The 13156-nt window shown below is 42.5% G+C and overlaps 1 protein-coding gene across 1 annotated transcript; it reads left to right on the top strand.

Moving 5' to 3' along the window:
• Positions 1-3094: 3094 nt before the first annotated feature.
• LOC136446988 (solute carrier family 13 member 2-like) lies at positions 3095-13142 on the top strand. Its single transcript, XM_066445651.1, has 15 exons — positions 3095-3358; positions 6424-6573; positions 6764-6879; positions 7557-7696; positions 8096-8165; positions 8440-8485; positions 8620-8783; positions 9292-9411; positions 9893-9985; positions 10357-10479; positions 11072-11169; positions 11317-11435; positions 11605-11766; positions 12165-12302; positions 12520-13142. The coding sequence occupies exons 1-15, from the start codon at positions 3236-3238 to the stop codon at positions 12652-12654; spliced, it is 1797 nt and encodes a 598-aa protein (XP_066301748.1). The 5' UTR covers positions 3095-3235; the 3' UTR covers positions 12655-13142.
• The last annotated feature ends 14 nt before the right edge of the window (positions 13143-13156 follow it).

The raw sequence follows: 13156 nt of genomic DNA, 5'->3' as shown, positions 1-13156 counted from the left end.
ATGGTGATTTATTCATAAGCCAACAACCATCTATTAAGCCAAGCCTGAGGCACATTCCAATATAATGACTTCAAATGTTCAGTCCTCGAAAATGTGTATCCTTTGCCATCTGTGTAAACTTTCTCCTCTATTTCTCCATTTCCGCATTCCCAAAGTTTAACTTTGTCTGTGAATCAAATGAGAAATGCATGAAGTAATACGTCATAGCCGATTGCACGTCCGTTGACAAATGACACATCAGAGTACAAGCTATTTCCAAAGACCGTGGATTATCAACTTCCATGGCCATTAAATTAGTCACTTTTAACGGAGAACTCCACGTCCGTAATTTGATTTGATGAAAATATTTTGCAAATGTTGTAAATAAAGGACATGTGGAGCATAATGATTTTACATTCTGGATTGATCGAAAGGGGGGCAGTGTAGAAAATGGGGACGGCCATAGGTACACAAAACGAGGACAAGACGTCTAGTCATTACATTGGAATGTGCCTTAGGAGAGGCTTGTTCCAAATGGATGATTATGAAGAGCCGAATCATATCCATCAGCCACAGGACAAACCCAGAAAAACAAAATAATTACAGACTTTGGATACTCTGGATACTGCTATGGACATTGTATTACTTTTTACACTAAATGTAGTGACCAGCGTGCCTGCGTTTGAATTGATCCAGAAGACTGCATGATAACAGAATGAAGAAAATGTTAACTAGTCAATCTGAGGCGGGGAAGTCTGTAAACTCTCTGATGTTTTGAAGAAGAAATGAATAAGTTGGATGGAAAATTGATATCCATTACACGCGCTTCTGAATAGGACGTTATTGATTAATTGATAGATAGATAGATAGATAGATGGATTGATTGATTGATTGATGCGTCTGTTTTTACGTCAGAGGAATCTGTGTGAATCCGTACTTCCTGATGGTCCCAGCAGGAATTGCAGCTTCCTTCGCCTTCATGTTGCCCGTGGCAACGCCGCTGAACGCCATCGTCTTCTCATATGAGCGTCCGACATGGTAAGCGTTCTTTTGCAGTGAATGTAGTCTGATTCCCATGTCTAAACATAAGGTCTGTTTGCACGTGCGTTTTGATATCAGATATTACGTTAAGCTTCAGTTGTAATCAAAGCCTTTCCTCACCCAAACTAAGAACTTCCCCGCAATTCTTCACCGTTCACGCAGGTCAGTCCCTTAACAATTATAATAGTTTCTCTTCTCTACTCTACAGGTGAAGACTGGGCTTCTTATGAACATCACAAGTCTGCTGGTTCTCATGGTCATGATCAACACCCTGGGCGTGCCCATCTATGACATCAACACCTTCCCTGACTGGGCCAACGACACTTCTACCCCCTGTTTTTGATAAGTATAAACATGCAAATGCCCAAGTATCAAATATGCCTTACCATAGAGGACATGTAGTAGAATAGTTGTGGTGACGATTTGGATGATGGGAACAAAGATTGTTGAACAAAGATTAGAAAGCATTAGATAGCTGTCAGAGTGTCTCTGGTGCTATTCTTTCAGCGCAATCTTGTCCAAGTAATACTAGTACCTTGCTAGATCTTATTACCTTCGCCAAAATTTGATTGATTATGGTGGAGTGACTGTGGATGCAGGCGGCATAACTCTTGAAGCCATGGATGGATGTTCAGAATTTTTAACGGTCGTATTTGCCCCTTTCCTCCCGACGGCCTGGAGCGGTACTGCAGATTGTGCTCTCATGGGCAATATAGTCCCAACTTCTAAAATGAAAAAAACGCTGTACGTAAGACACTGGTTAAAGTCAGTGAATGCTTTCCAAAATAGGCCCTGATGTCTTCACAAACATTTAAAACAGCATTTAAGACTCTTAAAAACAAACACGATTAATATAACGGTTTGTGGAACAAAGATATGAAATCCGTTACCTTGTCTCTAAACATACATAGTTCAGTAATACCTCAGGCCAGGATAAGCGAGCAGGCGGTTAATGTGTGAATTAGTCAGAAGTTTGCCTCAGGTAAGTGAGTGGACAGGTTATACGGCATTTCAGACAAAAGTGAGTCCATGGCAAATCATTATCAGCACTGCAACCTTGAAGATCTCTAACCTTGTCGTCCGTTTTGTCTCACATGTGGGAATGGAAATATTTACTTTTATAATACCATAGAGGAAGGGCTAGCAACCCCTTCCCGTAAAGATGTACTCTGCTAATGAATCAGTAAGGATACATGCTTCCCTGTGTGCCACTAGGCAATACTAGGGTCTGAAAGAACAAAACGCCATGTCAATATGTAAAGGCTGAGAACGTCTCTTGACCAATAAAATGGGGTTTCTTTGAACATATCATCGTCATCATCATGTCTGGCGGCTTGCCCGGACTAAGGCAACTTTCTCTCTCCAGACGACACGGTCCGCCATTAAGTGCTCTAGGTCTTCAGCCCTAACCCCTACTTCCCCAGCAAGTGTAGGTCCGTCGGGGTCGTCCGACACTAGAGGTCTTTGAACACAGGCATGTGGTTATGACTCTTTGTTAACCCAGTGCCAATTCAATGACAGCTAAAACATTGCCTGGGCAAATGGTCTTGGAAAATACGTCAGGTTGGCCTTTCACACGTATTGGAACTGTTTACATGCTATACAAATACTGAAAAGTTGCAGAGTCAATCTCCACGGGAGTAACGCCTTTAGTAAATCACAACTGGTCGCCATGTCAGCCTACAATATTCTATTCGAACCACATTCCAACTGAATATGTCAGCAGTTGGTTTTGCAGTCAATCCTGTACAAGTGACCACCTCCACATCAGGATCACGGACCCAATGTGATCAGTTTTTGCTGGTCCCTTATAATTTTACCCATTGACGCAAGCGTTAAGAATTCTGTCTTATGTGATCACCTGTCCACATAGACCAGATTTTATCGTTCCCCCGAATGGTCTTCTTCAGCAGTTTTGACTGTAGTTTCCCATGCGATATCGTGTTGTATGGTTTATGCTAAACCCTTGGCGCATGACGTATTATTCTTGGACGAGTTTTCAAAGGTTTAATTAAAGTATGAGCCACAAAAGACGTTTTGTGTGCTTAAATTTCAGTGTGGAGGGGCGTTGACGTGTTCAAGAAGGTTCAACAAAGTTTATTGGGGAACGCCCGGGTCAAACATCGCACAATGGAGTGTACCTGTGTGTTTACTTACTTAACTAGGGTTGTTGGACAACCTCCAAAGTAGCGTCAGGTGGTAGAACGTCTGCAAGATGGGATACAACGTCTTGAAGGAACTCTGGGCCTTCCGGAGATCAGTCATATTTTGGTTCATCCCCATCGCTGCGAGTCCGCTGCCCATATACTTTGGTGTTGCCGAGACGGACTTCTACAAGGTAAGTTAAGACCCAGAAAATAGTTGGAGTATAACTACAGACTGGACTTTCAATGAGGCTTGACTGTAAACCTACCAGACAAAGAGTCAGGTATCGACGCTATAGAACAATTGTAGCAATCTGTGTTTGATACTTTTAAGAAAATATCGTAGGATCATTGCTCGGTGTTTTGCTGCGTTTGTCAGAATGAAGAAATTGTCAGACTATGCAGCATAATTGTGTCATAGTCCTTGCGTCTCAAACGCGGTGTTTACACTTAGATGACACCTCAGAGTAGGAAAGAACTCCTTATGTTGTGATATTGCGAGGAAATTTATATCAAGCCACAGATGAATATTGTCCTGTTACCATTGTACATATTTCACACATAGTTTATTACCTCGTGAGAAAGACTTATTGATCGCAAGTTAGATCCAACGGACACGTACAATTATAGACGTATAGTACACAATACAAAGGTCTCATGTATAGACGAGATAAATGAAATTATCGAAATTCAGTTCTTCCTCTAGCACTCAGCTCAGCATATATGGTGGATACGAGTGCGCTCGAAATCACATCACAGCAGTTTCTTTTGAAAATAGGTTAAGAGCGGCTGTAAAGTGCGCAGTGTGTTTACTTAATGTGTTATGTAATCACGAGCAATTCACTCCGGCAAAGGAACGCTATGGGTAATTATTCTACACCACTTGAAACTTTCATTCGTGAAATCTGCCGATTTTTACCATCAACGCCCCTGAAAACCTTCTGTATAGTTTAGTACAACATATTTGGTGAAAAAGTATTTGATGATAAAGTATTCGACCCTGCAAGTAATAGATAATAAAATCGAACAACACTGCGACTAGTAAGTCTATAACAGACTAAATTAACCACAACAATCATTCCCTTTTGCTGCCGAATTCTGCGATCCGTACTCCCGTAGGAAGGCCTGATGGAAGCTAACGACTAGTACCGGCTAGCCCTAGTACCAAATGTTTACGTACAGAGCAGTGACCGCGAGGTGGCAAATCACGATAGGGTAAAATGAGCTAGTGATGGATTGTAACCTACTTCAAACATACTGTTCAAACAAGCTATTGTGTGGAAACTATCAGTTATATATGCTTAAGACAATGAGAAAACAGTCAACGCGTCACAAAATTAAAGCCTCATGGATCTACTTATTGCGTTACTGAAGTATGTTATATTGACAAACAAATACAATTTGTTATACAAAGGGCTGGGGTCTAAAGGTCGGCAGTCATAGTGGGAGAAACTGTTTTGTTTAACATTTTCCTTACTTTCTGAAAAACATAAACACTGCTATCAAAAGACCGTTACCCGGCAACAACAGTGGCTAAGTTGAATAAAATGACGACGGGGCTCAACCTGGCTCAACCAATCTTATCCCCAGGGACAGTCCATTTCAGATGGAGGTAGGAGGCGTGTTAGACCAACCCATATCGTTACATGTTGCTGCTCGCGAATTTTCTCTCATTTCAAGCTGTAGCTTTAATCCTATTTCCTAACAGGCGCTGTCCTTCCATTGGGTTCAAATAGAAGTACAGATATTCAACTGTGCTTGCCTTGATGGCTAATAAAAATACCAGTTTCATAAAATAAAAACAAGAACTCAAAACGAAGTTCCCTCTATGCTCACTATGTTTAGCAAACACATTGTACTTCCGCTGAGTTGGGAACTTTGGCCGTTGACTGCTCGGTCATTCATGGCTGTGTCAGGACATGTTGAAAAATCAATTACAACGTCTCGACATGTTCTAGACATGGACAACAAAAAGTACGTGCTGTGCCACGACGTTGACAAATTGCTCCATAGGCTCGTGCGTTTGTTTTGTAAACAAAAGACTCCAACGTACAGTCGTATAGGTCGATTAAAGACCAGGAAAAGAACGCATGCGCGCGAGGTAATTTTTGTGTTTTATCAAATGGATAACATATCGTGCAAAGATGTGTGCGAGTTTAGATTAAAGTAAACTAACCGTCGTTCAATCACTAATTAGAGTAAAGTTAACGTCACAAATGGTCTGACATTTGAACTACAAGCCGCGACTGGTAGCGCTGATGTGTACAGGCTGGAACAAGCCTAGAGGACAACTTTGCATATCTGATTTGTTATCTTGACGTTTGTACAATAGTGCAGAGCATATAAAAGCCACTCTTTGCACAAGAGAAGATCAATATGTTCCACAAAAAGATACAGAGTTTCTCAAAAATTTCACTTAAACAACTAAACCAAAAATGAAGAAGAAAAAGAAAGGAGGATGAGTCGTTAAAGAATATGTTAACGTTACTCGCACGATGTAAATGGGTCTGTGGTTGCTCCACTGACAAACGATACCTCCAAACGGACTAGGCTTATTAGAGTTTTACATGACAGAAGACATTTAAGTCGGTGTTCCCTTCACACTGCACTGTCCTTAAAATTACCTCTGTATGTTACGGTACGAGTTATACAACTACTACTATTCCTAACACACGTGTCATTCCTGTGTAGTTCTGGTCTACGGCCTAGTACAAACTGGTACGGTGTCAACACAGGGGACGTCGACAGGTTGCGCAGAGGTCACAAAGTCTAGTTAATAATTATGTGCGTTTTCTTTGTGCTCTTCATCAATTAAAACCTGAACAAGCAAACTCTCAATGTAAGGCCATTACTGTACCCTCGGTTCTGAACTTTGGATTAAGGAATAGACTTTACATATAGACACAATCTTTATTGACACAACAAAAGTACAGCGACAATCGTAAGGTCTTCTACAACTATACATGCAAACAAACACATGCGCGCGCACACAAACGCGCACACACAAGCACATGCACATGGAAATGCACACACACACACACATACACGCACACGCATGCCCATACACACACGCACGCGCACACACGCAAGCACACACACACACACACACACACACACACACAAGCACGCACACACACGCGTGCACACATACACACATGCACACACACACACACACACACAAGCACACTCACTCACTCACACACACACACAAACACACACATCTATAACACTGATATTCCTTATTTCCCTGTTTCCCCAGGAAGCAGCATGTGCGTACGTGGTGATCATCATGGCGTTTTACTGGATGTTCGAGGTGGTGCCCCTGGCTGTCACCGCTCTCATCCCGCTCATACTCTACCCGGTCATGGGCGTACAGCCGTCTGGTGACGTCAGCAAGAACTACCTCAAGGTACTTCAGGAAACTGCTACACTACCCTTAACATGCATACAGTGTTGTTCTACTAAGATATGTGAAGAAAGGCCAAAATTAATAATGACAGGCCTGCGATGTCAAAGTTTGCCTTTGTAGAGTTTAAAAAAAAGCTTCTCTGTATAGCTGTGTTTCAGTGACTAAATAGCCATTTCTACGCTGTGTACAGGACACCAATGTACTGTTCCTAGGCGGCCTGATGGTGGCAGTAGCTATAGAACATGTCAACCTGCACAAGAGGGTCGCACTCAGGGTTCTACTGGTCGTCGGGTCGCAGCCAAGATGGTACGTGTGTCAAATCCAGCAAACGTGTATCAAAAACAAGGCAAAAGATAAAACAAATTTTCTGAATTTCTAGACCCGACCAAATGTACCAAGCTTCAATCACCACCTCCCCACCCCACATATTCATTACGAGGCCGTCTGTCTGTACATGTAAATATATCTACTTTCAGATGTCGGAACACACTTTCACAGATACCCCCAATCCTCATACACATATCACTCCCCTGGTTTAAAGAGTTTAACGGGCTTTATAGTGATCACTGGCTTAACCCTCTCCCTGCTGCCGAACGCTGTAACCAGTAGAAAATGGTGTGTCAAACGGCTACTTCAGAGTGCTAAAGGTTATGATCAACCTGTTTGTGGCGGAGTTTCAGAAATGCCCCCAAACAGTATATCATGTGGCTAGTTGACAAATATTCCGAATATTCCGAATCCACGAATTTATCCGTGAAATCTGTGGAATGTTCCACGCATGCGTAGTTCAGAAGCCTATAGAGGGTCCGCGTCCTGAGCTTTTTCCTGGCCCGTTGCTAAGCTAGTTTTAAGGTAGGCAATGAAAACTATTGTCACGGTGGCAAAAACAGCCAGGCAATGTTAAAACATTGCCTGGCTGTTTTTGCCACCATGACAATAGTTTTCATTGCCTACCTTTTTGTTATTGTTGTTGTGATATTTAGGTTGATGTTGGGTTTCATGCTGGCCACTGCGTTCCTGTCCATGTGGATCAGTAACACGGCCACTACCGCCATGATGACCCCCATCGGCGCCGCCGTACTGTCAGAACTCTTCAAGGACGAAGACAAACTGACAGAAGAAGGTGACGCCTACCTGACATCATTGATCTTAATTTAACAATACAGAGCGTAGTGCTAGTTAACGAAAGCATAAATGCAGCAAAATGGTTCATAATTTGGGCCTAGCCCTCAAAGTTCGGTTGTTGAAAGGGCGTTGTCGGTTTTCAAATTGTTCACGTACATGACATGGCATGACATAACGCAACGTTTCGTTAAAAGATAAATGTTCGGTGTGCACATGATTATGAGAAATACGTATGGTTCCAGCAGTGGCTTACGTACTCTGGCTTACATGGGTTTTCCTGTAATTCCATGAATCCTAAATCTTTCATTAGCACAACGCACAGCAAGAGGACCGTATTGGTCTTTGTGTAACTTAGACGTTAACTATGGCTTTCTTTTTGTACATTCCAAACACATAGTGGAGGGGGAAAGCAACGAGGCTGTTGAGCTGGACGCCATTGACGTGGAAGGAAAACCACCTGTGTATGAGTACGTTCTTATGATATCCTATGATTAGTAAAACTCTGATTCAGTATAGATGAGACCTCGTTATAAGTCTTGAGAAAAGTATCAAATGGACAACATATTTACGAGGTATTTTTCAAATGCTGCTCGGGGATAAAAAAAAGTGACAATCCAAAGAGTCATGTAGATAATATCTTATGCACTTCCCTTGTTAACTATCCATTAATCTATCACCTTTCGAGTGTCCCATATATTTGCATGACGAAAATTCACCACCACCATTATTTTTCTCTGACAGCAACGTAATCGCAAAGAATGGAGAAGCTGTAGCAGCAGAAGAAGAGGTAATATACACCAATGTCATATCTTCCTTCCCAAACTTTCACCTTTTTAATATTCCAATTGCTACATTATGTGTAAGTTAATCTTGATATGGCTGTAGATATGAATGATCATACTACTATATTCGTTTTCTTAGACAAAACAGCCTGAAGTACAGTTTGTAAACGAGAAAGCATCGTCCCGTCGCCAGTCGATGCAGAAAGGGATGATGCTCTGTATCGCCTACGCCGCCAACATCGGAGGAACGGCGACTCTCACCGGCACAGGACCCAACCTTATCGTCTCCGAACAGATGGAAATGTATGTTTGAGACTTCATAATTAGCCTGCTAATAAGAAAATGTTACCTACGAAAATAATTTTATTAGGTTGGTAGAACATAGGGTATTGGAGATTCTTTTGTACAACCAGGTAATCTCACCTGCTGACGTTTCGGTGTCTGTCAGGCATCTTCTTTAGAGCTTCTGACTGGAGTACTGCTTCTCGCCGCTATTAGTAGCCGATGTAGGTGGCGCTTTTGCGGCGAGAACACAGTCCCAAACACGGCTAAGCTTATATCCCCCCTCGTCCCTGGTGTTGACTTCCTGATCCACACTGCCTTATTAATCCAACGGACGCTGTTACCCTTAGAAAATGTTACCGTTGTCTTCTTTCTAGCTATCTACGTGTGTTTAGATATCATTCTATGTCGGTGATGAAGCATGTGACGTGTACAGAACCATTCAATTGAAACGGTAAAATATATCACCAGTGTAAATATGAATATGATCCTGTGAACCTAATGTCAACATTTTCCTTTCTGTACATAGTATCTTTCCGGACAGTCCCGGGATCGACTTCGCCACATGGTTCTTCTTCGCGGCTCCCGGAATGGTCATCACTCTGTTCATCGCCTGGCTGTGGCTCAGTACTTTGTTTGTCGGCTGCAGGTAAGGTTCTTACGTAAAAAGGTAAAGATAGTCCCATAGGGTAGTGGGTTCTTGTCCACTGTATCTAGGGCATGGTATTGGAAGGTGGAGCCCAACCCTATCCTTTCGTCACCTTTTACCTCCCCAACTTAAGTCAGGCACCCATTTTTGCACCTGGATAGAGTAAGAAGAAATGTGTTAAGTGCCTTTTCCAAAGGATGCAATATCACTGCATGTCTGGAGATTAAAATCCAGGATCCCTGGGATCTGAGCCAAACTCCAGAACTGTGAGGTGTGTGTGTGTGGGGGGGGTCAACATGACGCCACGAAGATTTTTAGAGCTGAGCTAACGCCAACTTTCCTAAGGAGAACGTATTTCGTATAGGTTAATCTCGTAATGGAACAAGGACATACTGATCATACTGCCATGGACTGTATGTGCCAGAAATTGTGACGTACCTACGGATTACGATAATCATTATATGTGATTATGCTCACACAGATGTGCCGAAGACTGTGCTTGTTGTGGTCAAAGGAAAAGAAGTGGCGCTGAGGATGTTATCAGGAAAGCTTACAATGAGCTAGGACCGGTCTCGTAAGTCGTCTGCTTTAAATGTCTTAAATACTTTTAGTGGCTGTTGAAATTGCGCTGAGGTGGAGTCTGTGCCATCTTGCAATTGGCATTTCTTACCAGGTTTATTTTTCTACTGAATAAAACGACTCTTCGTACACAACCAAGTGAAGAGGATGATGATTTGTGTAGTCTTCACTTTTGGGACCGCATCTGTAAGCAGCGACAAATATAGCTGCCGTGCAAAGCGCCCCGAAGAAGGTGACAGACAGTCACCAAAACGTCGGTTGAATAAAACACTTGGCTGTGTGAAAGAGCCTTTTTATTCAGTGACTTACAAACAGGATGAAACTATTCACGCGGGTTCTTTTTCTACTGTTATAAATTTTTGACAGGTTTGCAGAGGGAGCTGTGATCTTCCATTTCGTTCTGCTGGTCTTCCTGTGGTTCTTCCGTGAGTTGAAGTTTGTGGATCTGGGAGAGAGGCAGGCTGGCTGGACATATTTTTTCACTCCAGGGTGAGTAGACACAGAGTTAAACTCCTATACTACAGACACTATGCTTGCTAAAGTCTGACTGCCTACACGGTAGTGCGTATCTGTGCAGAATTTGTGAATGCGTCACGTATAGTTGTCGATGATTAAGTAGGAAACTGAACGTCGACATCTCGAGCATTGTTCTCGCGAGATGACGTCTCGAGAAAATGTCTCAATTGATGTCATGTCAACTTACTTAACCCACTCTTGCTTAACAACACTGATAAGACAGAATATAGGTATTGAAACAAATGGTATAGGTTAGAATTGAATGCAAAGGGATTCCCCTGTAGCTCAACTGGTAGCAGCCTAATACTTGAGCTCCTAGTTCCAATTAGTTGGTAACGTTAACTGGTTCATCCTGGGCAGGGCATCTCGGTTGGCGCTGTGCCTGTCTTTCGGAAGGGACGTAAAATGAGGGAGGGGTGCCTCTAGCGCGTTAAAAGGAGAAAGGGGCTGGCAACTCCTCACTTTAAAAAAAAACCTGCTACAGAAACAGCAAGGAAACTACAAGCTAAGATGAACAACAACAGTCTTGAATGTGAGACGATTCCATCCCTCCTCTACTCTACAGGTACGTGACCGACGCCACCACCGCCATGATCGTAGCTTTCGCCTTATTCATGTTCCCGTCCCGCCTGCCCAGGTTCCTCTGCTGTAGGAGCAAAGACGGTACGATACTAGCATTTTTGTGTTTTCATAACAACGCTAATGAATCTGATGAAGCCCTCCTCTGATTCCTTTGTTACACTTGTCTTTACAAGAAATAAACGCAAATCTCATGACATTTTCGAATTGATATCAATATGCTCTACAAAGATGAGGAGAAGCCCGGCCCGGTACCAGGCCTACTAGACTGGCCGACCGTTCACACAAAGATGCCGTGGCACATCGTGCTGCTGCTCGGAGGCGGATTCGCTCTTGCTGACGGGGTAGAGGTAAGGCTTTGTTAAACACCGTCTTTGATATTCATTAACTTTACATGTTTGCATAGAAGTGCCATAGACTTGAATCTCTCTTAAAATGTCTATCATCTTGATAAGCTTTGTCATTTTTCACCAAACGGCTCATTGAATAAAATGGTTGCCTTCATTCTTTTTTAAAAAGAAATCCGGGCTGTCGGCTTGGCTGGGGCAGCAGTTCAGCAGGCTTGCAGGGATCGAGGCCTGGATTATCTGTCTGATTGTGTGTATCGGAGTGGCCGTTTTCACAGAGGTGGCCAGTAACGTCACAGCAACAAGCATCTTCATCCCCATCCTGGCGCAAATGGTACGGGGGAAACTGCTTTCTTAAATCATGATTTAAAATGCATATTGTCTGTGTATGCATAAAGGACACTACAAAAGTAGTGGAAAGTGTGAAGTGTGGTTATCATATCATCAGATCAAATAACGTGCAATTGCCAAGTCTCTTGAAGCTTGTGACGTCACCTACCTAAGAAATAGTTTTTATTTTCCTGCAAATGCTTCAGATGTACATCTATGTTGCAAACTTTGAACGAAAGGGGAAAAACAAGCAACGGTATCTTGGTAATTTGTTTAGTTGGAAGGGTAATTGATATTCATTACACACGCTTCTAAATAGAAAGTCATTGATCGATCGATTAATTGATCGATTGATCCGTTGAATTGATTAATTGATTGATTGATTGATGCGTCTCTTCTTAGGCCAGAGGTGTCTGTGTGAATCCGTACTTCCTGATGGTCCCAGCAGGCATTGCGGCTTCCTTCGCCTTCATGTTGCCCGTAGCAACGCCGCCGAACGCCATCGTCTTCTCATACGGAGGGATCAAAGTGTCCGACATGGTAAGCGTTCTTTTGCAGATACGTTTTCGAAGACATAGATGCAATCCGATTCCCATGGCTAAGCCTACTGTTTGTTTGCATGTACTTTGCAACATGAGATATTACATTAAGCATGTAATCAAAGCCGTTACTTAGCCAAACTATTCATGAAATTCCCTACAGTTCTTCACCATTGTCATCCCTTTAACAGTAAAAGTTTCTCTTCTCTACTCTACAGGTGAAAACTGGGTTCCTTATGAACATCACAAGTCTGCTGGTTCTCATGGTCATGATCAACACCCTGGGCGTTCCCATCTATGACATCAACACCTTCCCCTCCTGGGCCAACGATACTTCTACCCCCTGTTTTTAACAAACTTTGAAACCACCATGTGCATCAAATATGCTTTACGGTTTACCATAGAGTATGTACAATAGGATAGTCGTTTTGACATTTTGTACAATGGTTTGTGGAACAAAGATAAGAAAGCATGGTATCTGTCGCAGGGTCTCTGGTGCTATTCTTTTACAGCACTCTTGTCCCAAACATGCAGTGACAGACCTCAAAGTTGTCTTACCGCCTCATCCTGAAATGACGAGATAAGAATAGAAGGGCACCGGCACATTTGTCACAGGCATGACAAATGTGTAACACGGCTTGTTTCATACTCAAATAAACATTGCACCTTTACCATGTGTGTGTTCTGATAAAGAATATCATTTGTGTTTGCACACAGTTCTATTTGTAAAGATTATTTCTAAAAAGCACTCTCACTGTCGTGTTGTATCCTCCTACATTGTAATTTGATTTTAACCACAATGACGACAGTGCCACTCATCAATAAAGATTGTTGTATCTTATCTCTTATTGTGTT

The sequence above is a fragment of the Branchiostoma lanceolatum genome, chromosome 1 (assembly GCF_035083965.1).
Source record: "Branchiostoma lanceolatum isolate klBraLanc5 chromosome 1, klBraLanc5.hap2, whole genome shotgun sequence".
NCBI classification, from domain to species: domain Eukaryota; kingdom Metazoa; phylum Chordata; class Leptocardii; order Amphioxiformes; family Branchiostomatidae; genus Branchiostoma; species Branchiostoma lanceolatum.
This window is presented reverse-complemented; position numbering and strand designations above follow the sequence as displayed.

Excerpts from the sequence above, each read along its gene's own strand:
- LOC136446988 (XM_066445651.1), top strand. The coding sequence starts at position 3,236 with ATGGGATACAACGTCTTGAAGGAACTCTGGGCCTTCCGGAGATCAGTC. Across the intron at positions 3,359-6,423 it reads CCGAGACGGACTTCTACAAG|GAAGCAGCATGTGCGTACGT; the intron begins GTAAGTTAAGAC and ends CTGTTTCCCCAG. Across the intron at positions 6,880-7,556 it reads GTCGGGTCGCAGCCAAGATG|GTTGATGTTGGGTTTCATGC; the intron begins GTACGTGTGTCA and ends TGTGATATTTAG.